Source organism: Crotalus tigris, unplaced genomic scaffold, assembly GCF_016545835.1.
Source record: "Crotalus tigris isolate CLP2741 ecotype Arizona unplaced genomic scaffold, ASM1654583v1 scf7180000019434.231144, whole genome shotgun sequence".
Classification (NCBI taxonomy): Eukaryota; Metazoa; Chordata; class Lepidosauria; order Squamata; family Viperidae; genus Crotalus; species Crotalus tigris.
In genome coordinates this window covers 202,807-229,048 of record NW_024097537.1, presented here as the reverse complement: position 1 = coordinate 229,048, position 26,242 = coordinate 202,807, and the positions used below count along the sequence as shown (strand labels likewise).

Genomic DNA, 26,242 nt, shown 5'->3' with positions numbered 1-26,242 from the left:
CCTCTTCCCCCTCTTCCAAATATTAATAGAAAGGAACATTGAACAGTTCTAATATTTTCCAATTTGGATCAAAGGGATAGGAAAGTGCCAGCTATGCAGTAGTGATCCAACCTCTTTTTATCTGAGAAAATATGAGTTCAGGTCAATATATCATTTCTGTCTCCTTTCCTCCATCTCTCTCTCTCTCTCATCCATTGTCAGCAGTTGTTTGCACATACTACTTGATGCTTGAGAACAGTTTTTCCCTCTTTAGTAGAGATGTTTACTGCCATAAATGATTTAGCTAGTAGCAAAAAACACAAACAGCATGAAACATTGCAAAATACATGCAACATGCTAGTGCTCATCATATTCCACAGCAAGTTGGCCTGTTTTTTTAATCATCCCTTACCACCAGTTCCCACAGCAGCAAGCAATGGTAAAAACACTACAAATTGTTTACAATGGAACAAGATTACAAGGCTGCTTTTTATGGCTGTGTTGGCATAAATGGTACTTCCTGTTCATGTGACCCAGTTTGCTTCTGGAACAGAAGTGTTTTAAACTCAAAATAATTTTAATACAATCATAAAAGCAAGAGACTCCAGAAAAAAAATATCTAAAGATGAGCCAATGCAGCTTTTTGAAATCCTATGCCAAACAGCTGGTAAGAAGATTTAGTGGATGCATGTGAGTTATCAGCAATATAGGCAGTCTCCTGAGAAAGTAAATAACAGAAATATTTCCAAAGTCGTAAAGTGGCAATTTCCATGCAATTAGGAAATAAGAGAATTGTCAGCACAAAAGTTGAAAAGCCAAATCCTTTCCCCCTTGGATCAACAAGAGCCAAAGACGTGCAAATGAGGGCTAGATTTGGCCAAAAATGATGAACACACTGCTGTATAAACAAAACTCCCACCTCACATGTGTGGACTATCTTCGCACATGAGCCTCAGTATGTTTATTTTAATTGCCAACACTTCTGAGAGAATCTCAGAAAACACTCCACCAAGAAAATTATAAAGGATATTTGTGATTCACATGCTTCCCTCTCTTCTCTCGTCCCTCTGAGTGCATGGGAGCTCACTGAAACTGTTCCAGGAGCAAAGAGAAATGTGTCCAAACTTTCTTCTTCTCTTTATATATAAAAAAATAATAATCATAAAGAGATACACAAGTAATACAGGCCTGCCTAAACTGTACCAGTTAAGAAAGGAATCCCCAACACAATTGATAAGATTATAAACATCTTGTATGACATTATGGCCTGTACAACAGACCAATAAAAGATAATTAAAAAAAGATATTCATATCAAAAAGAAAAGAAAAAAGAAAACCCATTCCTATGTTTGAGTTGATAACCCACCTTAACTTGTCACTGAGACTGCTGGAAATGATAAGTAGTCCTTTTTTTTTTGTACATTTTTGGTTAGAAAGTTCTCCAATCAATGAAGCAATCCTGAAAAGACAGTGTTTCTTATAAAATTAGGCAATTGTTTGTCCCAGTTTTAAATCCTTCTTTTTCTTGCTGTTTTTTTTCCTGTTTCTAATATTTGTCCTTCTCTCCCTTGTCCCCAGTAAGACGGCAGGAGGAAGCCAATCACAATTTGCAGTTCAGAAGCCCAGCTGACAGCCAAGCTCACTGCAGCATGAAACAGGCTAGGGTTAGCACAGCTCAGCCCAACTCACTGTGCCTTGGAGGCCGTAGTGGTGGTGGAAGCAGCCCCACTGGCTGAAGCTACTGTGAAGAGAGAGTTCTGGATAGATTCTGCTGAGGTGGAGGTGGCATGAAGGCTGGCAACTGGTCCAGAGGCCCCTGCGGAGGCTGCAGCTGCAGAGACCAAACTAACTGGGTTGCTGGTGAGCAGTGAAAGATTCTGAGGGTTCAAGAACAGTGGGGCAGTTACGATGTTGGGTGTACCCCCAGCATTGGCAAATACCAAATTCCCAGTTGCATCCAGAGATGTTATTGGAAGAGAGCCACCAGATGCAAGAGCTAAAAAGAGGAATAATAAATGTCAGCATTAACACAGCCAACTCCCCAAAATACCATAGGCAAACAAAAGGAAAAAAAAAAGAAAGAGCTTCCTTTTTAGGTCTCTTTAACGATTGGAAATTGCAAATTCATTTTCCACTTAAGGAAATTTACAATTTTTACCGCACAGGAAATGCAGATTTGAAGAGTGAACATTCGTTAGATTCATTATGAAAGATCATGAAAATCACAAAATTTTGTATTTCTAAAAACTTGGGATGACTTCCAAAATGGAGGCAAAGAATCCTTAGATTCTAATCAAGTAGCTAGCAGATAATAAACTCTTTTTTATATCTTGTCACAGTGTGGGCATTTTGCCTTGCCAATTCTTTCTAATTGACCACATAATGAGATTTGGATGCCGATTCAATAAGGAGTTTGAGCATCTTTAATCACTGAGCTCATAGCCTCAGAAATCTTTGGTCTGTAGCTTCAGAAACCAAATAGTCTTAGATACTTCTAAATATGTACCAAATTCAAATGGAAGGGGGATTCTCAGTGACTGTTCATTTCACAAGGACAGCCAATTTGGTGTAGCAGTTAAGGTGCTAGTGTATTAACCACAAGAATGTGAGTTCTAGGCATGAAAGCTGGCTGGGTGACCTTGGGCTAATCATATACTCTCAGCCCAACCCACCAGAAGGGCTGTTGTAAAGAAAATAAGAGGCAGGACAATTAGGTACCTTTGCCACCTTTAGATAGAGAAAAATAAAGAGAAAGTAACATTTGCCCAATATTTCCAACATTTTGGGGAAATTTTGTATATAAGTATTTTGGTTTTACCACTGATCCTACCACTGAATTTGAAGCAAATTACAAGATAGTTAACATGTCAGATTTTTTTTATGTAATTTAATATGTGAACATGCATATCAGAGGCTTATTTGTTGTCTTTTATCCTAAGATAGACTGAAATAGACATTTTTATTCATTATGTTTCTTTAGAAATAAATCCCCGTTAAATTATTTCCACTAGGGGCTTTTACATGTTAAATATATATAATACCTACAGCTTTCAAAAAGAAGGAACAGAAAAAAGAGTATAGAAATTTAACAGGAATAGAAAGTATAGTGTAGTAACTAACCTTGAATAGTTGCCAATGTACTGTTGCTCATCAGAGCTGGACTGAGAGCACCACCTAGCGTCCCAGGATTGAGACTAAGTAAGGCACCTCTGCAAATCCAAGACGCAAAGCAAAACAACCAAACAACCCAAAAAAACCAAAAAACAGGTGAGTTGTTAATTTAAGGGCAAAAATGTATCTTTTTCTAGAATTTTAACTATAAGAACTGAAACAGTTCTATTAAGTAAACTGTTTAATTTGGATTATACAATAACACACTGTTAACACTGTAAATATTTGAAGATGAAAGTAATAGAAATATGAACAAGGATTGTAACTCCACTAAATATTTTCAAACTAGGAAAAGTGTCAAAGGTTATATTGTTATACTTTTGTTTAACAGAGAATTAACAAGATGGGTAGATTTTTAATCACCATATATTTTAGATAAAGGTACTGAAATGTGATGACTCCTAGGTTCTCTCAATTAACTTGATACTTTAAAAAACAAGTTTTAAAGATACTCACCCAGCTGCAAATTGGGAAGATGCCATCAAGCCTGGATTCAATCCTGCCGCAGCTGCCATAGCAGCCAGACTTGCATTTGCAGGCAATTGTGCAGCTCCTTGTAGTGCAGCTGCTGCTGCTGCAGTTTGCAAACCAGAAGCAGTTACCATCACCTGGCTGGTCCCAAGTGCCGAGGTCAAGGGGGTGGAGGTTGTCTGGGTTGTGGTTGTCTCACTGGCACTGGATGCCTCAGATGTGGAAGCAGAGGCAGAAGGAGAAGGACTTAGGGAGGGTGATGTTACTGCCGAGGCAGCTGGAGGTGCCGTAGAAATTACAGTTGCTGTATTGTTGGGTATGGTTTCTGTGGTGCCTAAAATGATACAATATTTGAAGTACCTGGATGAGACATTGCTAAATGGAGCCAATGTTACTCTAACGGAACAAAAGAGCAAGAATTTGAGTATGAACAGTGGTTAACTCAGGGCAGAAACAAGTATCTTTGCTTAATGACTGCCATTGTCAACATTATGACAATGCTAAAAAACTAACTTCAGAACCAGTTCTCACATTTACAACCACTATAACATCCTGTGGTTTGTTGTTGTTAGCTGGCTTCTAATAATTAGTCAATGGAAAAGTCAGCAGTAAAATCACAAGTCACAGTCATGTGATGTCTTGCTTAACAACTGCAGTGAAAGTGAAACTGTAAGTCGGTCATCATCATGTGATGTCTGAGTGACTACATCACTTAATTATGAAGTGGCTGGTTTGATTGTAGTCATTAAGCGAGGACTGTAGTTCAAACATCCAGATAGAAAAAGGCTTCAGAATACACACAAATGAGTCATAACTTGATGATTAACAATAAACCTTCCTCATCAAAAAGACTGGACCAAATATTCAAATTAACAAGGATAGATGATCTTTTCATAATAGAATAAATGTGTAGCCTGAGCTATACTGTGCTAAAATATCATGCTTATAACTTGATGCATTTAAAGATTTAGAGTTCAGATATGACCCAAGTAGAATTATTAGTTTTGGTTGGTTTATAAACTATTTTTTGTTGGGACAGTTTGAGCTATACTACAGTTACTCATATTCTATCAAGTTTCATTACTATAACATCCCCTCTATAAAGCTGTTTGTAAAATGTGTCTAGAAATAAACAGCATCAGGTATTCCAACTGAATTACTGTTCCTACTTCAATTTGCATGCCATCTTTCACTTTTTAACTAAGAAAGCAGAATGTGTTTTAAAAAAATAAATAAAATTGTTTCCGTTGCTTTTATGACTGTTATGTTTAGTTTATAAGTCAAGTCAAAATAGAACATTTAGTGTTCTATTTCAAATATTCAGTTCAAATTGTTTGATTTGACTTATAAACTACTATAATGAACATTTTTTCTCACTGTTCTTTTCTTTGGTATGAATAAGCATAGCCTTGCTCCTAACCGATTATCCAGAACAAACAAAATACATTAAGAAATCATAATATAACCGAAGGATCCAATTGAAATGGATTATCTCAATTTCAAAATTAGTCTATTTCTTTTGAGAAATCCAAAATATTATTTCCAATTATGCCTGGCCGTTCATGGATCAACAATGTTTTAAAATAGCAATATGTGGCATTTGGTATATATAATTCAACTAATTCAACTGAAGAACTGAATACTGGCTACTTTTTTATCAGGATTCACATACACTTTCCTGATGTGTCAAGTTCCTCGTCAACCTCTCAATACTATAATCTTAGTGCTTCCTCCAAAACAGGAGACAACATTTCAGTACTCCTGATCCCTCTGCAAGTCAGTCAGATCTCAATCTCTCTAAGGCCTTGGTTTGGATAAAAAGTGTTTGAGCAGCACTGGAGGCAGAGCAGGATTGCTCTCAAGAAAACGTGGTGCGCTGCTCACTCATGTGCGCCGGCCTCATTGAGAGAAATCCCGCTGTGCACCTTTGCTTCCTTTCACTTGGAAGAAAGAAAAGAAAGAAAAGAAACTCAAGCCACTGCTGCTCAAACACCTTTTATCTGAATGGAGATATTTGAGAGATGAGGAGCTCCATTGAGTGTGAATACAAAGCTTGAAAATGCAGCAAATCACTGCATTTCCAAGGCTGCATAGGTGCTCAAACACCTTTTATCCGAACGGAGATCTTGGGGAGCGCCATCTGTGTGCGAAAAAAACTTGAAAACGCAGTGAAATTGCTTCCTTCTGAACTGCCCCATTTGCTCAGAGGGAGAATCCAGTTTCCCCAAGGTCTCCCTTTGGATAAGAAGCTGATGTGCACCTAGCTGACGTTTGAAAATGAAGCGATTTGCTTTGTTTTGAACCGCCACATTTGCTCACAGAGGGAGAATCCAGTTTCCTCACCGTCTCTCTTTGGATAAGAAGTTTATTAGCAGCAGCAGCAGCTTGGGTTTCTTGGCTCCATCTGAGTGGAGGGAAGCAGAGGTGCAGCACAGGATTGCTCTCAATAAGGCTGGCACACACAAGCAAGCAGTGCACCCAGGTATTATTGTTTGAGAGCAATCTTGCTGCTGTGCCTCCACTTTCCTCCACTCAGATAGAGCTGAGAAACCCAAGCTCCTGCGGCCGCTTGAGTGAGGAGGACAAGGAGGAAGAGAAGAGCTGTGAGGATTTGTGCCAGCCGGCCGGCCAGGCAAGGACTAGGTCGGGTGGGGTGGCTGGCTGGCTGGGAAGGGGGATCATGGCCGCTCAGGTGGTTGCTGCGAGCCGCTCAGCTGTGCCATGGACGGTATTGGTTCTTGTGCCCGGCCGACTCTGATTTCATGCTTTGCCCTATAAGTGTGCAAATGAAGCAAACTCTTCTCCCCCCTCCCAGAGAATGGAAGCTTCCGGGGGCCATGATCTCTTTTGCAAAGAGTGGGTGTTTGAACTCGCACGATATTATGGCACCCAGAAGCTTCCATTATCAGCACAAAAAGCATTTGTGGCAGAGGAGACATATTTTGCAAGGTAAGTGACTCTGGTGCAGCAGGAAGAGAGGGGGAAGCACTTGTGAGGAGTGTGAAAGTGAATAGGGTGAATACTGCAAAAACTCTGCGGTTGCTCATAAGGGCGAACGACTACCATGGTGCTGCAATAGTCATAATTTTGGGGTTTGCTCGTAAGCACTAGGGGGCGCTGATCACATAACTTTGAACGAGCGTTAAGTGACCACTCAGGATTACCTCTGTAGACATGATGATGATAATTTTATCTTTAAAAGAGAAAGCATTTATATGGAGTTGCAGTCCAAATGACCTCTTACCTGTGACTGCCAAACTAGTTACAGTTGCGCTGGTTAAAGGGAGCCCAGGATTGACAGTCAAAGTGGTAGCTGCACTGCTTGTCACAAGGCTTGGTGTAGTTGCCACCTATAGATCAAAAGAAAATAGCTGAAATCCTAAAAAAAGGATGTCACCAATGAATAAAGGAGTCAAATGAAAACTTCTATATAGCTTTAGATTTTCACAAGAAGCTGCCCTTTGTTATCTTTAGAAAATAATTAATCTTTCTAGGTGTGGAAGAACAAAATTAAATATATTAGCATACTACAAAGGCAGATTTAAATAAGTATTCAAAGTGGCATGCCACAAAGATGGCATAAGTATCTTTCTTCATCAACTACAAAACAGAAATAATAAGAACTGAACTGTGTACATTAATGTCCACTCATCATAAGTATCAGATTTTGAGAGCCTTAGAAGCAAAAATATTAATATCATCCTCTTGCTATTCTTAGCAAGAGTTGTCAAATTATCTCCCAATCTAACATAATTCAAATGGTTTTGAATTTTTACCAATGAAGTTGGACAAGGGAACATTGCTTTGATGGGCGAGTTGCTGGTTCCACCACTACTAGGTGGGTTAATTCTTTTTTCCTTCTGGCGCCGATTACAGAACCAAACACGGATCACCTCTTTTTCCATTTTCAGCTGGTCAGCTATCATGGTTATCTCTTCCGAGGTAGGCTTTTGGTTCTGAAAGATAAACCATTTAGACTATTTTCTGTTGCATGATATAATTTGGATTATATTCCTTTCTACCGGTATATTAAAAGGAAACTACAATAATAGAAGTAAGTACCACAGATACGCTAGATACAAATTATATCTTATTACAAAGTAAAATAAATGTGGAGTTTCCTTCATATTTTAACTGCTGGAATACTTTATATGCCTCTCACTGGAAATCACATACGATTCATTCTCTGAAAGAATAGCAGACTAAGTTGTGAACATATCCTTCGGTGTCAAAAATAACTTTTTTATTTATTAAAAAGTCTGATATGGAATTGAATTTAGATCTTAATTTTACTTATGGAAAAGTACTACTTGGGATTCTCTTAACACAAGGTTTTAAATGATTAAATCTTGCCTGAATTGTTGCAATAAGAATAGATATTATTCAATTAGATAATATTTTTTATAAATAGCTCATTCTGTTTAATGATTATTATACTCTCTGCCTTGTTAATTATTGAATAATATTTTAATAATTATTTTGAAATACTATACTGATAAAACTATTACCTTTATATAGTCTAATGTTACCTTGAAAAATCCTTATTCAATTTTATATTGCTTGTAAATCTTTCTATTTTTTTTTTTGCTCTTTTCTTTTACACTCTTTCTCTCTAATACATCTTCAATTATTTATTAAAATAAAAATATAAAAAATGCAAGTGACATATCAATGCAAAGATGCACTTGTTTGTGTGTGATCTATTTTCCACAAAAGTCCTAAAACAGTGTGCATATATGAACATTTGCACGCCATTTCATCAACTTTTTTTTAAAAATATATTGATATACCTTATATACTAGAATAGTACAGTGCAAGTACCGACCTCCAGGAAACTCTTCTCTAAGGCCACACGTATGTTGGTCTCTATGCTGGTGCGTTTCTTCCTCCTACGGTTCAAGCCTTCAATCCCCAGCCCTGGAGAATTCAGGGCACTTGGGCTGGAAAGAGCTGAATCAGATGAGAGGTTTTCTGCAAAAAGGTCAAGTTAATCATGGTAATTAGTGTAACGTAAGCAGGAAGTTAGTTTAAAGAAAGTAAATTTCATTCATTGTGCTTGCCTAAAAACATACATACATTCCAAAGTTCTATTGTTTGGGACCTGAAGCTCATATGTACAAATCCATTCCAACGAAACAAGCAGCTCACCCACTTGCAAAAAGAAAGGAGACTCAGAATTCCAATGAATGAAATCAACTTCCCACAACTATATATACTAACATCTTATTTATTAAACATATGGTTTTACACTGTGGTAAACTGCATATATCCTTATTTAGAATAAAAGTTTGATGTCCACTACTCAGTATTTTTTCTCAAATATTTTTAACACTTGTCTTAGGAACATAAAATTTTATGCAATGCTTATGAAGTTATTTTTAACAGAAAACAACTATAAATAAGACACAGACATGGAAAAGCTTTAAGCTTTAGCCAATACTGCACAATATTTTTTTTGAAAAATCTGACTAGTTTTACTTGTAAATCCTATTCCACATTTTTTTTGTATAATGCATTAAGTCTTCTACAGATATATTCCTGTACTTATATCCTCAGGAAAATTAACAGGAAGCATTTTCAGAATTCCAGAAATCAGCTGTGAAATTATGAGAAAATCTAGACATCAATTTACCTGCATCATTGAGCCACTTTTCCAGAAGTGGTTTTAACTTGCACATGTTCTTAAAGCTGAGGTTCAAGGCTTCAAAGCGAGAAATAGTAGTTTGACTGAAATCATTTCCATATAGTTTACCCATAGCGAGCCCAACATCACCCTACATGGACAAAAAGATTGTAATTTGTTCTGGATATCAGATGTAAGAAGATTTCTACTCAATATGTGAGAGATGGTTTTCCACTTTCAGTAAACTACTGTTGTAGAATGTCTGTGATACTTATTGCATACAGTATAATACGTTCATTTTACAACTGCAATATCTCTTAAAAACTTGCCACAGATGAGTTAATCCCACCTAAGAGATTTTCTATGGGAAGTTATGAAGATGTTTTTATAACATAGATCCATGTTTTTATAACATAGATCCATATCCATGGATGCAATGCTCCATAATACTAAGTGTGAGCTCTATCTAAACCAGAAGTTCTTTGTTAGCATATTATCTTTAGGAGTCCAACCGATATGCCTCAAAAGTCCCTTATCAAATTGGGTGCCAAATATCCAATAAGCATTTATTTAAATATACCAGTATGAATAAACATTAAATAATATTGCAAATTTATAAATAAGAAACCACTTCTAATTGGGAAAAGTGATTAAGAGTCTCAGATCTGAATACCAGTGACCAAATTCCTTCTAAATGGAAATGCGATCATACCTGAGTGAATCCAAGTTTGATCCGTCTTTGTTTAAAAGTCTTGGCAAATTGCTCAAGCTCCTCAAGATCACTGGGCTCTTCCAAGCTGGGTGTATCAATTCGCTTTGGTGTTGTCTGGCTCTGTGGAAGTGGCTGAATAGGGGTCGCTGCTATTGTGCGTGTTGGGGTTGCTGGCTGCTAAGAAATATGGGAAAATAGAGTAATATGAAAAGTGCAGTAATAATGTACCACAACACAATTGTCTTGTGTTCAATTCAAGTGCACTTGCACTCAATAGTTTATGTCACTATGCCAGAGGTTCTCAAACTTTTGTGGTATACAGAACCCTTGCTTTCTCAGTAAATTTTTCATGGTGCCCCAGGGCAAAATAAATACCAAACAATTATTTTCACTAAGTACAGATAGTCCTCGACTTACAACAGTTCATTTAGTGACCGTCTAAAGTTACAATGGAACTGAAAAAAGTGACCATTTTTCACACTTATGACCACTGCAGCATCCCCATGGTCATGTGATTTATATTCAGATCTTGATATGTGGTTCATATTTATGACGGTTGCAGTGTCCCGAGGTCAGGTGATTGCCTTTTGTGACCTGCTGACAAGCAAAGTTGATGGGGAAACCAGATTCATTTAACAACCATGTTACTAACTTAACAACTGCAGTGATTCACTTAATAAATGTGGCAAGAAAAGTCATAAAATGGGGCAAAGCTCACTTAACAAATTTTTCACTTAGCAACATAAATTTTGGGTTCAATTGTCATCATAAGTCGAGGAGTACTTATAATTAGCTCCTGTGAGTTTGCTGTTGTGGCTTAGGGTGACATGGCAAAGTTTGGGAACTGCAGCACTATGCAGTGTGAATGAGCTAAGGAATATTATGCATTTATTACATTTCTAACCACAGTCAATAATAATTCTTGGGAGCTCACAGGGTTTCAGAAAAATTAAACATCCATGCTATATTTATATTCAGTCACTAAATGATAAAATTTATACATATAACAAGATCAGCATAATTTAATAAAACTACACAAGATGGCATAACACATAAAATATCTAGAATACTCTCTAAAAGAGCTCAATCATCCTGAAAGCAATCATAGTGGGGGACAGTATAATCTCTACTGAAAAATTATTCCAAAATAACAGTTTTACTATTGAAAAGCAGCGTCTCCTAACTTTCATTCACTTTGTTTCTTGAAAGTGTGGGAGTGCAAGGAGATTTTCTCTGAATAACTAAGTGGATTGGGAAAGATCAGGTTGTAATAACTAGTCCTGAAACTGTCAAGAGTACCAAACCACGGAGGACATCATAGTCTTAAAACCAGCATTTTAAATTTTACTTGGAAGCTAATTAGTCAATGTATGGTATTGGTGTTATGTACTCCTAGGAATGTGTGTCAATTATCACATGATCAACAGTGTCCTGGAAAAACCATGTAAGTAAAATTGATATCACAATGGCTATTTGGAAGGAAGTTAATACTTTTAATTATTTCAAAATAATAAAAATGAAGATAGATATTTTTGATATCGGGTATCAGGATAGCTTAACAGATATTTCACAATTTCAGAAAAGCTTTGATCAAAGAATCTCACCAAAGAGTCCTAGGCATAATCAAGTGCTCTCATGGATTAGCAATTAATTAAAACCAGGGAGCAGAGAGTAGGCATAAATTTTCAATTCTCACAAGGACCTAGTTCAGAACAACTTGTATATAAATTATATGGAAGTAGGGCTGATTAGTAGCAATAGGTGACTAAATCCAAAGAGATTGTAAAGAATGGGCTTTCCCAAGTGAATACAATTCAAAGTAAACACGTGTAAAGAGTTACATGTTGGCATTTAAAAAATCTAAAATTCATTGTATATTAATAGGATGTGAGCTGGTAGTAACTGACCAGGAAAGGTGATTATGTAACAGTGTAATAGTGGACAGCTTGAAAATGCTGCACAAAAGACGAATGTCATGGATGGAATACAGAAAGGGAACAGGAGTACCAATATAATATTGCCATATAAATTTATGGAGCAATTGCCCTTGACTACTGTGTACAGTTCAACATTGAAATTAATGTAAAAAAGGGGGATGAAGCAGCTCCTATGAGGAAAGGCTACAGCAATGAGATGCCTTATCTTGCAATTAAGAATGGTATGGAAAGATATGATAGAATTATATAAAATAATTGATGGCATAGATAAAACAAATAGAGATAAAATTTTCTTCTCACTCTCTTAATGCTAGCATTCAAAATGATCCACCGAAAATAAACAGATGGAGATTCAGGATTGAAATAAATATTATTTTAAAAGCTTCTTCTTAAACTATGAAATAATAGAAAGAAAGATCTTTAAGAGAAAAAGATCAGAACATCTCTATTTCCTCTTCCATGATAAGGATCACTGGAATGGGGAAAGGCTATTAACCTAGCACCCTCATTTACTGTAATCAAGATGAAGACTGTTTTTGGGAAGAGAAATTATAACGAGGGGAGAACGACGGCATTATTCCCCTCTCATTTCCTTTACCCCTAAAATACTATGGTATATTCCCAGTAGCATACCAAATATTTGTTTGGAGGCAACTGAAAATGAAACTGAATTGGAAATGTCATTCCATGCCCCTCTTGTCCAGTAAATTTGTTGATAAGAAACAACTGCAGCAATGTGTCACCCTAAAGAAGATGACATGATAGGTATTTTGAAGGTCACCTGGGTTCTACAGATAATCCTGAAGAATGAGACCAACAATTCAAATCATGCACTATTTCTTCTATCCTCATCAGTTAGCAGAATTAATAAAACAAAATAAACAAACAATAAACTGACCTGAGAGGTGAAAGTGATGCTTGGCTGAGACTGCAGGAGGTTGGCTTGGCTTTGCTGAGGTAGTTGCGTTAAGAGATTCTGCGCTTGCAGGAGACCTGAAAATTGAAATGCATTTACATAAATGAAATGAATTAGCATAGTTTGCTGTAGTACAGGTTCTAAAAAGCAAAGATTTTTTGTATCATACTTGTAGCCCAGCCTAGCGTTAAAGGGTATCTATATTAACCCCAATATTTCCTTCAGAAAATCAGTCATATTCTATTCACCTCATGGCTTAATTACTGTCATGCGCTGTACGTAGGGACTACCCTTGAATACCATTAAGAAGCTTCAACTGGTCCAGAATGCAGCAGTGTGGGAATGATACATATACCTCAGAATGTCTATGTGAGACTTTCACTTTACAAGCTGTACTGGTTGCCAGCATGTTCCAACTGTGATTTAATATGTTGGTTATAGCCTATAAAACTCTGCATGGAATAGGAACAGATTATTTGAAGGATCACCCATCTTCCCTGGTTTCTGCCTGGTCCACATGTGCTGATAAAATTGATGTGTTCCATGTTCTTTTGATTAAACAGTGCTCTCTATCAGAATCCAGGAAATGTGACTTCTTTATCATGGGGCCTGCTCTCTAGAATGAGATTCCCACTGATATCAGTATGATTCCTACCCTGGTGACATTCTGAAGGCCTTAAAGACATTCCAGGCCTTTGGTTACTATGTGGTATATGTTTTTCCATGATTTTATCTGGAGCAAATGGATATAATCTTGCTTTGTTTTTGTGCTTTTGTTATACTGCAAACCACTCAGAGCCAGTGGTGTTGGGCAGTACTGAAATTATAAAAATAATAAATGCATTAAGATTATTTTGTGCTAAACAAAAGCATTCAGCAAATCATGTTTAAGGCATGTCCCTTTTGATTCCAGCTTTTTGTGCTTCTTTTAAGCAAAAACAAACAAGCAAACAATGGACAGATCCAAAATATAAAGACACTATTCTCATAGAGTTTTCTAGAACAGTGGTTCTCAACTTTTTTAATGCCGCGACCCCCAACCGGTCGTAAGTCGAGGACTACCCAACCGGTCGTAAGTCAAGGACTGCCCAACCGGTTGTAAGTCGAGGACTTTCCCTGCCCGGGAGAGCCGTGCATGCGTGGTGCCGCCCCCTGCGCTGGCCGAGGCGTAGCTGGCAAGCGGCAGAGACGGAGCAGGCCGACCACCGGCTGGGCCACCAGCTGGCCCAGCCCAAGGGAGGTAAGGCACCCGCCGGGCTCCACGCGCGCCAGCAACCCTCTCTGTGCCCGCCGGCCTCCCATCTCCCACCCCTGGTCCTCTTTTACTTACCTTTTTAGTAGTTGCTCAGCAGGGAGGGGTGGAAACTTCCAGACAGCTCGCCTTTGCTGCAGACAACTTGCAGCACTGTTTGCAGAATGGGACTTTTGGTGGGCTCAGCAGGGCAGAGACAGCCTGGACAATTCCTATTGGCTTTTGAAAGCCAATAGAATTAGACTCTATTCAAAAGCCAATAGAATAAAAGGGAGTAGCACAGCTAAGGAAAAGGGGAAAAAAATGGCGGACTGCGTTGTTTGGTGACCCCATGAAATGGTTGTTTGACCCCCAAATGGGGTCGCAAACCCACAGGTTGAGAACCGCTGTTCTAGAATGTTCATGGCATATCTATTCCATAGAATTTGTTGGAAACAACCTCAGACAATTAATGATTATTCTTATATGCTTAAGCTTCAAGCAGGTGATCCAGCTGAACATTCTAAGAAGTGTAAATTTGTTGCTAATTAATCAATATGCAATTAGAAAAAAACTATTTTAAAATATATATTCATTTATCTTTCACAGCTACTGTAAGAATAAATGATTCTTATAAAGGAACACTGAGTAGATGCCTTCTGATCACATGACTATAGTCAATCTGATGGTTCCAATAGAACAGTTTCTTTTTCTCCCAAAAGAAACATGCCTGTAACCAATTTTTTTAAAAATTTCTAAAAAATACAGGAATTTGCTACATGAAAAACTCTAAAAGATCATCTCAGAAATGTTTTGCTTACCCTGCTGCCCCTGCGGTGTTTGTGAGATGATGAACTGTGCTGGTTGCAAGTTGGTTGTTGGATGCACCAAGACAAACTGTTGCAGATTGAGATTTTGTTGCTGGAGCTGCTGTAGATGCTGCAGATCCTTCAAGAAGGAAAACATATGAGATATCCAAAACTAAACACCTTCTCCTTCTCCTTTTTAAAATAAAGCCAAAGGAAGAAGGACTCCAAACATCTTGTTTCCTGAACACGATACACCTATGTACACCTTTGAAGAATATACACGGAACAAAAAGAGTTCAATGCATTTTATCATCCCTTCCACTGAAAAACTTTTCAAGTTTTCAGATATGCTGCCATGTTCATAACAGAAATAACTTCTTAATACTTAGCAAATGCTGATGCTTCAGGCTGCTTCTTTCATTCTCTGTACCTGTCCCTTGCTGATAGGGAAGTTGTGAAAGGGCAGGAGAAAAGCCATTTTTGTTCTCATCTGTCAACTGACTCATGAAAAAGGCAGACCCCCACTGACATTTTCTGCAGCAACCTTCAATAACAAGACAATCTAATGGGTTCTGCCTCCTTTTTTCATGCACCTACTTCTGTGCAAGCAGCTGGCGTTTTTAGAGGGGGGAAAGATACTGCCTTTCTTTATTACCTTTTCTCCTTTCTAGCCAGCAAAACGTGCAGGATTTCCCCACTTATGCATGAGGAGCAAGGGATGAAATATAAATGAAGCAATGTACATTTTGGAGATGGCCAGGACCAATTCACCATCATCATCATGATGTTTTTCTACATTAAAAAAACATACTGGGAATCATACTGATGGTGTCATGATGACCACCGAAACATTAGTAGCTCTTTCAGAGACAACAAATTGGTCAACAAGCAGAATGGTAAAAATGGATTCTTTTATGATATGCAAATAAGTGCTAATTATTTATATTATATATAAATATATATATAATACAGTATATCATATTATACTGTTATATAACAATATTATTAACAGAACTAGACAGAAGGCAAGAAACAACACTACATAATTTTTAAAGATCTGCTTAATGTATTCATACAGAAATCGATTAATTAAATGAAAATTAATTGGTCAAGGCCAAATTTTTCTAACAATAAGAGCAATTCTCTAATAGTATTAATGGTCTTTCCTTTACTAGATATGTTCAGGTACAGGCTGAGGCTGATTTACCATTTGTCACTAATGAATTTGATTCCTGTACATAGCATTAAGATTTTGACTTAATGGTCTATGTGCTATTCGAATGATCTTCCAAATCATTGATTCCACTGACTAAATCTATTAAAAGAAATAGTTATTTGGTAATATGTTATAAAATAAATTCAAATAAGAAAAGCCATGTTGTTAATGATAAAGAAAATGACAAAACCATTTCCTAAAGTCTACAGTGTGAAAGATTCTAGAGCAGCGGTCCCCAACCTTTCTGGCTTGATAGCCAGGCAGGGGGAAGAGGGGATGGTTCTGTGCAAGCAGCAGGTGCATGCACACAACTGGAGCTATGCATGTGTGTGTACTCACCTGTTGCTTGTGTGGCCTGGTTCCGAATTGGCCATGGCCCAGGGGTTGAGGACCTGATCTAGAGTTTATATGAAGATCTGGACATGAAGTTTTGCTTTGCTGATTCCACAGTTCAGCTTTATCAGCTAAGCTTCTTACTCTCACTTTCTACTTTTTCATTTCCTTCCTTCCTTACGATCAAATAGTGATGCATTAAAAAAGTTACACACTTTCTGCAACAGGAAGCAGTTACTGTGTTCCCAAGACATTCTCATTACATGATATATAATGGATCTAAACTTCAGCTATTCTGTGGACAAACAAAAGAAGACATATTTGACCAACTAAAGCCATTAACAGTTTGAACCTCACCTGTGCAATTTGTATCGGCTGAGATAGAGGAATCTGTGTCATGGGTGTTGCAGCAGAAGCTGAGATGGTGGCCCCTGCAGCATTGTGCTGCTGACTGGCTGAATGCTGCACTGCAGCTGCCAGCAACTGTGCCTGTGCCTGTTGTAACAATAATTGCTGCTGGGCTGGTGTTAACGTAAGCTAGAAACAAGTTTTAGGATAGTAATTAATAAAGGAAAGGAACAACCACTTCTTAAATATTACTGTTAATTCCTGAGAAGTTTTTATTAGATAGGCTATTTTATATTAAGCATTTTTTGATTCAGTTAAAAAAAAATCAAGCTATCCAGTTAATTTTACATCACCCAAATGGGGCTGGCATGTGTTTGTGACCATTCGTACCACTGGGATCAGGGAAGCAAGATTCTCTATGACTTTTCTTCAAGATCAGTGTGAAAAAGGTAATTAGCAAGCAAGCAATGCAGAGAAACAGCACTGACAGGAAATAGCAAGCAAAAAGAACAAGCCATCATTGACAGGCTTTGAAAGGAAATTTACATCCACCAGAAGCACAAGCGATTAGCCAGATGAATGAAAAATAGCAATGCTGGCTGTGGTTACCAAACAACTGACAATACTCCAGCTGCTTCATATTAGTATGAATCCCTGCCATGTTCCATCATTCCCATTATGCCTTAAGATATAGATGAGGAGCATGTGCACCATTTGTTCCTTTCCAAGGCACCCCCTCTTCCGTCTGTCTTTTTGTTTTGATAACATTGAGCTGGTAAGTTGACATCTCTGCCAGTTTACAAACATGCATTATCTCTATGAAACAGGTGGCATCAAACTCCCTCTGACACATTAATATTCTTCCCAGTTTCTGTAATGAGAGAGCTGCTAGGTTCAAAAACCTGGATCCACTCCCTATATTACAGGCAAGAACATTTCAGCAATATGACCCCAGACAGCATTTGAAAAAGCCTGAAGGATGCTGAACAGGTCCATGCAAATATTCACACATACTCTTATCATAAGCCTTAAAGAATGATACTCAGATTACAGTAAAATTGTGATTTTTATGTTATTTAGCTATTGTTATGGCATACATTTGCTCAATTGAAAAATATACAAAGAGCTCAACTGAAAAGCACTATATAAAGAGCTTTTCATCTCATGCCAACTTTTAAAATGTTAATCTAAGGGTTCATTTTTCTATATGAAAAATAGAAGGTCAACAAACCAAAACATGTAATCAAAGTTACTCTTTAGAATGAATATTAAAATACCTGATTCAATGTTCCTGAATATGAGAGTGAGTTCATTGTGACTTCAGAGACACCAATACATGTCTTATTTCAATCATATAATAAGTTACTTTGCCGTTTCTATCATGCTACTGATTTTATCACAAATAGCTTATGTTTCATAAGACTAGAAACAAATATGTAAAAATGCACTAATGTTTTAGGCTGCTTTGTATCTACAATCACTAATATTTTGCAATAGAGCTGCTGTTGCTTAGGAGATTTCAAATGAATTTATTGTTGAAGCTAGCAAGGACAACTTTTGCCACCACGTATAAAACTAAAAGTGTAAACTTAAAACATTAATACAATATATTGGGCTCAGAGATCAAAAGACTACTCCATTACACTCTAGAATATCATATGAAATTGCAATATTTAGAAGAAACAGCAAAGAGAAGTTTTGTACTTTCTCTCTTTACACAGAGTAATTATATAACAATCTCAGTGTTATGGCCTTGTCAGAGGTTTACAGGAATGCATAATATTGATAAATTCAGATTCACTGGGATTACTTCATTTTCCTTTTTGGGTTGTTTGGCTAATACCACAACTTGAGAAGGTTGCTCATTCTCTATAGCTGATCTTACCCCAGTTATCTGCCCTCCAGCCAACATAAGCTGCGTTTGCGGTATGGCCGCCTGAACTGAAGGCTGCTGTGAAGGCTGGCTTGGCTGCTGAGTGTCCCCAGATTCTTCATTAGATTTAGACTAGAGAAAGAAAAATACAAACTTTGTAGAACACAGCAGTTATTAGTATGGACAAAAACATATTCTATTATAGTGTTTTCCCTTTTCATTGAATGTGAATTAATTTGTGTTTTTTTTAAAAAAAAACTTTAAAAAGCTTATTTGTTTCTGTAAGTAAGCACAAATAATAGATGGGGGTTGTATTTGCTTTCATACCAGTAAAAAACAAAATACTTAGAACAAAAGAAAAGAACAGTAATTTCAGGTTATTTTCATAGTTGGATAGAAATGAATATGTTGAATACATAAAACCTCTGATTTATTATCTCCCTGTCATTTATGTATTGGTTTAAACCAGTACATTAATTAGTGCTGCTAAAGCTTCCAAACTTTCCTAGTCAATGCAATGTTACCGATATTCTTAGATGCACACCTTCACCAAGTATGTGACATTGCCCAACCCTATTAATTACTGGGAAAACCATTACTAATACACTGAAGCTTTGGATCAGAGGATCACAATTTCCATGCATCCATTTTATCAATATGGCATTCAATTTAAACAAGATACTAAAATGTTTGTATACAAAAAGTACCAAGGGAAAGAAAACCAACACTCAGAATACCAATATTATTTCTAATCAGTGAAGTTCTGGTATTTATAACAGCAAGCTCAGTTTACATATTTAAACTATTTTACAGAAAAACAAATTAATATAGCCACAAGGTAGGAAATGCAAGCAAGAAAGCAAAAGAAAGATAGGGGGAAAAGCCCAAAGAGGGGTTTATGCTAATTAAAATTGCTTATGGAGAACATTAAAATTCTGCATAGATTTGCATATTTTCCACCACCTGTTTTGGGGACCACAGAGCAGGCTAATTAACATAGAGGCTCTGATTAATTCTGCCAGTCATTGAGAGATAATTACAGCACAGGACTGTAAACATTCTGCACTGGAGATATAGTGTGTTTGCCAACATCTCTCTCTGGGATTGAAAATTTACCATGGCAACCAAGTCAATGTTCAGCCTCTTTTTTACAGAAGAAGGTCACTTTTCCTATTTCTTTCAGAAGCATCATTTGTAACTAGATGTGTGTTCTAGAAGGCTTCAAGAATAGTCTTCAGTCTTTAGCATTCTGATAATGAAGCCACTTCAAAATACTGTTTGTTGTATTCCTTTTGTTTTTTAATATATTGCTTGAATGTTTTAATAAGAATCAGAGGATCACAATGTGGTATAGCATGAAGCGTATTTAGTCAGCTATATATGTTTGATAGAAATGAACAAGTTTTAGATTCAACTATTGAAAATAAATGTATTTTCTCCAATATTGTATAACTTTCCAAAATGATATATTAAAAAAGTAGGATAAAATGATGATGATGATAATACCTGCTTCCGTAATATAAAAGGAGCTCTTTTTAATAGTTTTAACAGCATTAATTGCTGTTGAATACCTAAGTTAATGATTATTGTGTCACACTATTGTGTCACAACTAAATGGATTCAGACGGATGAGAAATTTATAGTAATTCTTACCTGTACATTTAAGGATTGGGCAGTAGCTTGTAAACTTGATCCAGGAAGCTGAACCTATAAAAATAATTCATTTTTATGAATAGAATCAGTAGAATGGTTGCAAAATTTTCCCAGCTTGAAAAACATATAATAAGCATTATGTCTTAAATACTACTTAAACCCCAAGGTTATAGGTAGATGGGTTAATAAAAAATATTCTAGTTAGCAGAATGCAATGGCAATATTGCAAGAAAACTATACTGATATGAAATCATGATGAGTGAAATTTGGTAGGAGACTGAATCCCATTGCAGAATTGAACTGATCTGGAAAGATTCAGGAACTGACTAAATCAAATCAGCATTTTTATGAAGCAGAAAAATTAGAATTTCATTGAAAGTTCATTAGAAATTTGGTGGCACACAGAATCATAGATAATATGCATCTCACTAAATGTAAATTTCTTCAGATTTTAGTATGCTATGTGAACCCAGATTTGTGGGTGGTAATGCATTCTTTACAGGTTAAAAATCACTCCAATGAAAAGTTTTACAATGTTCTTCTCAAAGAGACCAGGGCATCCTTCTACAGAAGCTAAACATTTTTTTTAAAGCAGAGGTTTTCTCTGTGTTGTGTATCATTTTCATAAGAACACAAACTTCCAAATTATAAAGGATATGAATTTTCCCAAGGATGTGTTTCTCTCAGAAGGGGAATAACAAGTAATGTATTACTTGCTTCCTTTAAAAAAAAGTTTAGTTGTGGTTATCACAAAAATACAAAAAAAGCTTCTGCTTGCAAGGGGCTATTATATTTTTAAAATTTGCCCAATTTTGACAAAGAAAGTTATAAATTTTTCTATTATATTTAGTCTGAGGCATTATTTTTGAAGTGTTTGACATCAAAGATTCAGAATCAGCAAAAGCTGATAAGACAGCTTTGAATCACTCTTTAAGGCGTGAATAACTGAACTGGGATAGAAATTAAATACTGTAAGCAATACACATCCCAAGATCAAGCAACAAATAGTAGTGGTAGTAAAGTTGGAAGGGACCTTGGAGGTCATCTAGTCCAACCCCCTGCTCGGGCAGGAAACCCTACACCATTTCAGACAAATCAGAAATCAGAAATTGAGTAATATCACATTATTGTATAACATTAGAAAGGATATCTTAAAATGTAAGGTTATAGCACTTTTTATTTTTAAAAAAATCCAAAAGAGATGCATTATACACTCTGTTGAACTACAACATGGCTCTGGGAACTCAGATATATTATTCAGGTAGCATATGATATATGTAAATAGGAGACATAAACTAGTAGCTAGTATATAAGCAAATATTGTTTTCAAACTTTTCCTACATTTCTGGATTGGATTCCACAAAAATATAAGCATGCCATCTGCCACCAAGCAAGTAATTATCCTATAAAAAAGCAGTGCCAACATCCAGTTTAATCTGTCTGTCTGGTAGTATTATGAGAAAGAACAGTATTCATTAGAGAGATTTGCAAACCAGCATTGCAACATAGCTGTTTTAAATATATGGTGAAGGTAAAAACTTGCAATTTTTGCTGTTTCAATTCTTTTTGTAGTATCAAATTATGAATACATTTATCTTACACATCATTTGCAAAAAACACTTAAGACTATTTTAATGAAAACTAAGTTCAACATACTGCATTTTTTAAAAAGAAATCTCATTAGTTAATTGTAAATGATGCTATATTCTGCAGTAAAGATATCTATTTGGCCTAAATTTTATTTTTAAATAAATTCATCCTATATTGTAGAGGAGCTACAATATAGATACAGATACTCAGTATTCTTCCTCTCACTAAAAGTAAACTCCAAGGCAGCCCTGAATTATGTTTTATAGCATATATTTTTTATTATAAAAGTATGAACCGGATATCAATTTGAACCATAAAGCACACACATTTGCAAGAATGCAAAGTCATTTTGCCGACTAATCTTGCAAACCACATGAACTTAAAAACAATACATTATTACTGAACATTTTATAGTTAACTAGACAATTGTGACCCATTGGGTTATCATTTCAAATATTCAAATATTTCCTTACCTAAACAAAAAGGCAGAATAACTATGGGTGAGCAAAAAGCAGTGAGAATGGGAGCAATTTCTGACTTCTTGCTGGCTTTCCCATTGAGATTCCTTGTAGGAAACTGGCAGTAAATGTTCTGGCACTATCAGGTAACTGCAGCTAACTGTGATGGTGCAGCCACTAAAGCTGCCACAAATTTCCCACATTTTAATCTCACAGGTTTTACATGCATTCTGTAAGTTAGTCCATCTGATGTACCAGTATGTTAATTCCAAAATGGTGCTCCTATGATGCACCATTTCACCAACTGAAGGTTACAAACAATCAGACACAAGAGTTTAGTAGTATACAGATGGCAAAAGCCTTTTATACCTACTGCCTAGTGACAAATTTATATATATTCTAAATCAGGTGTCGCCAACTTTTTTGGATTGGCGGCCCGGTGGGAAAGGAAGGAACAGGCAGCTTTATGGGCACAGGCACATACACTGGCCAACCACTCACGCAGCCCGCTGGCCAAGAGGTTACAGCCTGGTAGTGGGCCGCAGCCCACAGGTTGGGGACCTCTATTCTAAATGATCTTAAAATGTACTTTAAAAAAAAAAAAAAAAAAAAAACACAAAGCTTAGGGACTGTCATGCCTCCGTCTGAGCCTGAATCTGCGGAGGAAAATGAACTGGAACAGGACCTTATGGAGGCCGAGGGAGAGGTGTATGTGGCTTCAGAGGACTGTGGGAAGAGCAGGCCGAGGCAGGCGAGAGCCCTTCAGGATTGGAACAGGAGGAACAGGAGAGGCAGAGTTCAGGCGATGAGCAAAGGCCACCCCCACTTGATCCTAGAGCACTGAGAGTGGAGAGGAGGAGGGAACAATGCAGGCAGGCTCAATTACTCGGGAGGAGAGAGTCCCGCCCTTCTCCACAAGGAACACCTGGAGATTGAGATTTAAGGAGACGCTGTGGGGAGGGGCATTTGTTGGGAACAAATGCTGATTCTTGGAGTGTTGTGTATTGTTGCTGAACTCTTGTTCTATGACTTCTGTTTGGAAACTCAAACTATTGCACTGACTGACCACATTACTTGAATGTTAACAGACCTCGGACTGTATTTCGGATTCTCTCTTTTGAAAACTGCTCAGGCAAGTTAGGATTCAAACAGACTTGTTAGGTTTATGTTTTCTTCCTTGTTATCTCTATGGCCTTGAGTAATTTCTTATGCTAATCAGACTGTATCTGAACCTTCTTTCAGCCAGAGTCGGCTGAAGGGGTGTGTGTGTGCTGTTGTTGGAGGCTTGCCAGCAAAAGTGGGAGCATTTGGGGAAAATTTGGAGCAATAAAAGAACTGTTTGAATTGCCAGCTGACTGCATTGTCTCTTTGCTGTGCCCTGGGTCATCACAGGGACAGTGGACAATGGATGAATGGAAAGTGTTCACTAGAGGTAGTACCGACAAAATAATTGAATTGTTCCAATATGTGCATTGGTTAAAACTGATGCATGTGTAGCATTATGTAAATTTTCATGAATGTTCCTTGATCACCTACATGCATATACCTTATCACTGATCATTTTGTGTAATACTGCCTTGTTTCAAACATCCAATATTCTACCACATTTCAGTTTTAGTGAACATTATAGGACCCAAGGCTAAACCAGCCAAATCACATTGATTTTGTTTATGAAAATATTTTTCCTGCACATCTCATCAAGATATTCTCTAAGAAGCACAACCAAACTTGATTAAGCTAACCAATTTTCACAGTAGTACCAGCTCTATGCTACATAGATTGTGGTACCTGAACTTGGCTTGGAAGTTGAGGTAAATAATTTCTATGTTTTGCACACGAAATAAATGGCTATGTTCAGAAAATCACCACGACTGAAGTTCTATCTGAAGGAAATTCTATTAGGAAGCACAGTAGAGAAAGTATTTTAAGCATATTGGCTTCAAACCATCCCAATGGTTGGATGAGCACATCCTGGGATAACATGGAACACCCTAGGAAATATCAGGGTGTTCTGTGACAAGTATACAAAGTTTTGTACACATAACTATTAGAATACAGTAAACTCCTGAAACCATTTTTTTTTGTTTGTTTAGGTTTGTTTTCTTCTCTGTATCTCAGAATGTTCATGCAAGTACAGGAATGCTTCTGTTATTGAAGAACAGACTCACCGGCTCAAGGTTGACTCAGCCTTCCATCCTTCCGGGGTAGGTAAAATGAGGACCCAGATTGTTGGGGGCAATGTAAATATATATATATATATATATATATACATTGCTTACTGGTGTACACCGCTTAGAGAGTGCTTGCACTTAAAGCGGTATATAAGTCTCATAAATAAATAAATAAATAAATAAATAAATAAATAAATAGGACAATTTATTTTAAGTCAAATTATGAATTAAGTCTCTATCTTTTTTTAAAAAAATAACACTTTACTGGGTTATTTGTACTAGGTCGGTGGTACTTTCTACTAGAGGTAACTTATTTCCTAAGTGTTTTCATATACAATATATTGTAATAAGACAGTTGGGAAAAAAGCAATCCTATATTCCATAGGACAAGTATTACTATCTAAATTCTCAGAAAATTATAACATCTGTCAGACAAACAAATAGAAATGTGAGACAAATTGATCTTCTAAAACAAGTTTTAGCAGGTGTAGAAGATATACTGAAGTCCACTATTATCCATAAAATAGATAGATAGATAGATAGATAGATAGATAGATAGACAGATAGATAGACAGACAGATAGACAGACAGACAGACAGACAGACGTGGGGCTACTCTGGGTGGCTTACAATAGTAGAAAGTAAAATTGTAAAAATAACCATACTGTAGTAAGACAATGAAACAATAAAAATAAAGCACAGCAATATGAATTAAAAGATGGGCAAGTAAAGGGCAGGTTGCACAGGGGGAGGTGGGGTCAGGTAGTTAGTGTATTGGGTCCCTGGCCAACTAGATGAGCCAGGTCTTCAGGCTCTTACAGAAGGACAGGAGGGTGGGGACAAGCCTTACTCCAGGGAAATGGATATTAAAGATCATGCCTTTCTTTATTTTTATGGGAGAAAAGTACCTGACAGCATTCATTCTTACAGATAACAGTGACCCCCCCCTTTTAAAAAGAGAACTATTTTCCACTTAAGAGTAAATGTGAGAAGGGGCAATCTATTGTAAGTTATAGTAAGATTTCAAAAATAAATAAAATCTGTTAAATAAATTCAAAAGGGAAATATTTGCTGACCTTTCTAAATTAAGATTCACTTTCTATTTTGAAGACAGTGAAAACATTTATTATGTGCTCCCCAGAATTTGAAGTCAAGGTTTGCTTTTGGAGTTGAGAAGTGATGGGTCTGACAAATTAACCTCCCACCATGCCAACATTAAAAGCCTCTTGACATATTATAAGATCAGGAATTGGAGAAACAACTAGAATTCTCAACTCATTCCCTTTTTCCTACTCCAACATACAAGTATGATTTTGGCAGTACACTAAAATGAGCAAGGAGGAATGCACAATTCTAAGTAGTATGTAAAAGTTTATTCTTTTGAGCAAGAATCTCTATGTAATCACAAAAAGAATACATGCTATACAGAAAAGGAATAGGCAAACAAAAATCTATGTATTTTTCTCTTATCAAAGTTAATGTATTAATAGATAATTTTGCTTTATTAGTGTTCTAAGATAGCCAAAAGTTTCCATATAATCAAACAATTTACAAATGCCAGCACATTGTGAAATTATGATTTAAGTTACAGGTGTAAATGTGTGATACATCAGAATGTGAAACTCTTCTTTCTCTCCTTATTTGCACTACACTAACTTCCTGACTTCATTTAACTCATTTAAACATGGTTTTAAAAATCTGTCATCCTACTCTGAATATGACAATAGAAACAGCCAAGGAACTATTTTTGTT

The 26,242-nt window shown here is 36.7% G+C and overlaps 1 protein-coding gene across 7 annotated transcripts in view; it reads right to left on the bottom strand.

Moving 5' to 3' along the window:
* Positions 1–1,287: 1,287 nt before the first annotated feature.
* The window catches only part of LOC120316623 (POU domain, class 2, transcription factor 1), a 136,889-nt gene continuing 111,934 nt past the window's right edge, over positions 1,288–26,242 (bottom strand). For 3 of the 7 annotated variants that reach the window (XM_039362404.1, XM_039362406.1, XM_039362409.1), the window contains 13 exons: positions 20,273–20,326; positions 18,632–18,751; positions 16,756–16,935; positions 14,862–14,988; positions 12,792–12,886; positions 9,957–10,133; positions 9,254–9,395; positions 8,447–8,592; positions 7,398–7,577; positions 6,866–6,971; positions 3,607–3,955; positions 3,100–3,188; positions 1,288–1,975 (listed from right to left, as the gene is read on the bottom strand). In XM_039362404.1, coding sequence (XP_039218338.1) covers positions 1,665–1,975; positions 3,100–3,188; positions 3,607–3,955; positions 6,866–6,971; positions 7,398–7,577; positions 8,447–8,592; positions 9,254–9,395; positions 9,957–10,133; positions 12,792–12,886; positions 14,862–14,988; positions 16,756–16,935; positions 18,632–18,751; positions 20,273–20,326 — 2,076 coding nt within the window. In that variant the 3' untranslated portion in view covers positions 1,288–1,664. The remainder of the gene's footprint in view (positions 1,976–3,099; positions 3,189–3,606; positions 3,956–6,865; positions 6,972–7,397; positions 7,578–8,446; positions 8,593–9,253; positions 9,396–9,956; positions 10,134–12,791; positions 12,887–14,861; positions 14,989–16,755; positions 16,936–18,631; positions 18,752–20,272; positions 20,327–26,242) is intronic. The other 4 variants (XM_039362407.1, XM_039362408.1, XM_039362405.1 and 1 more) reach the window with 4 other exon arrangements.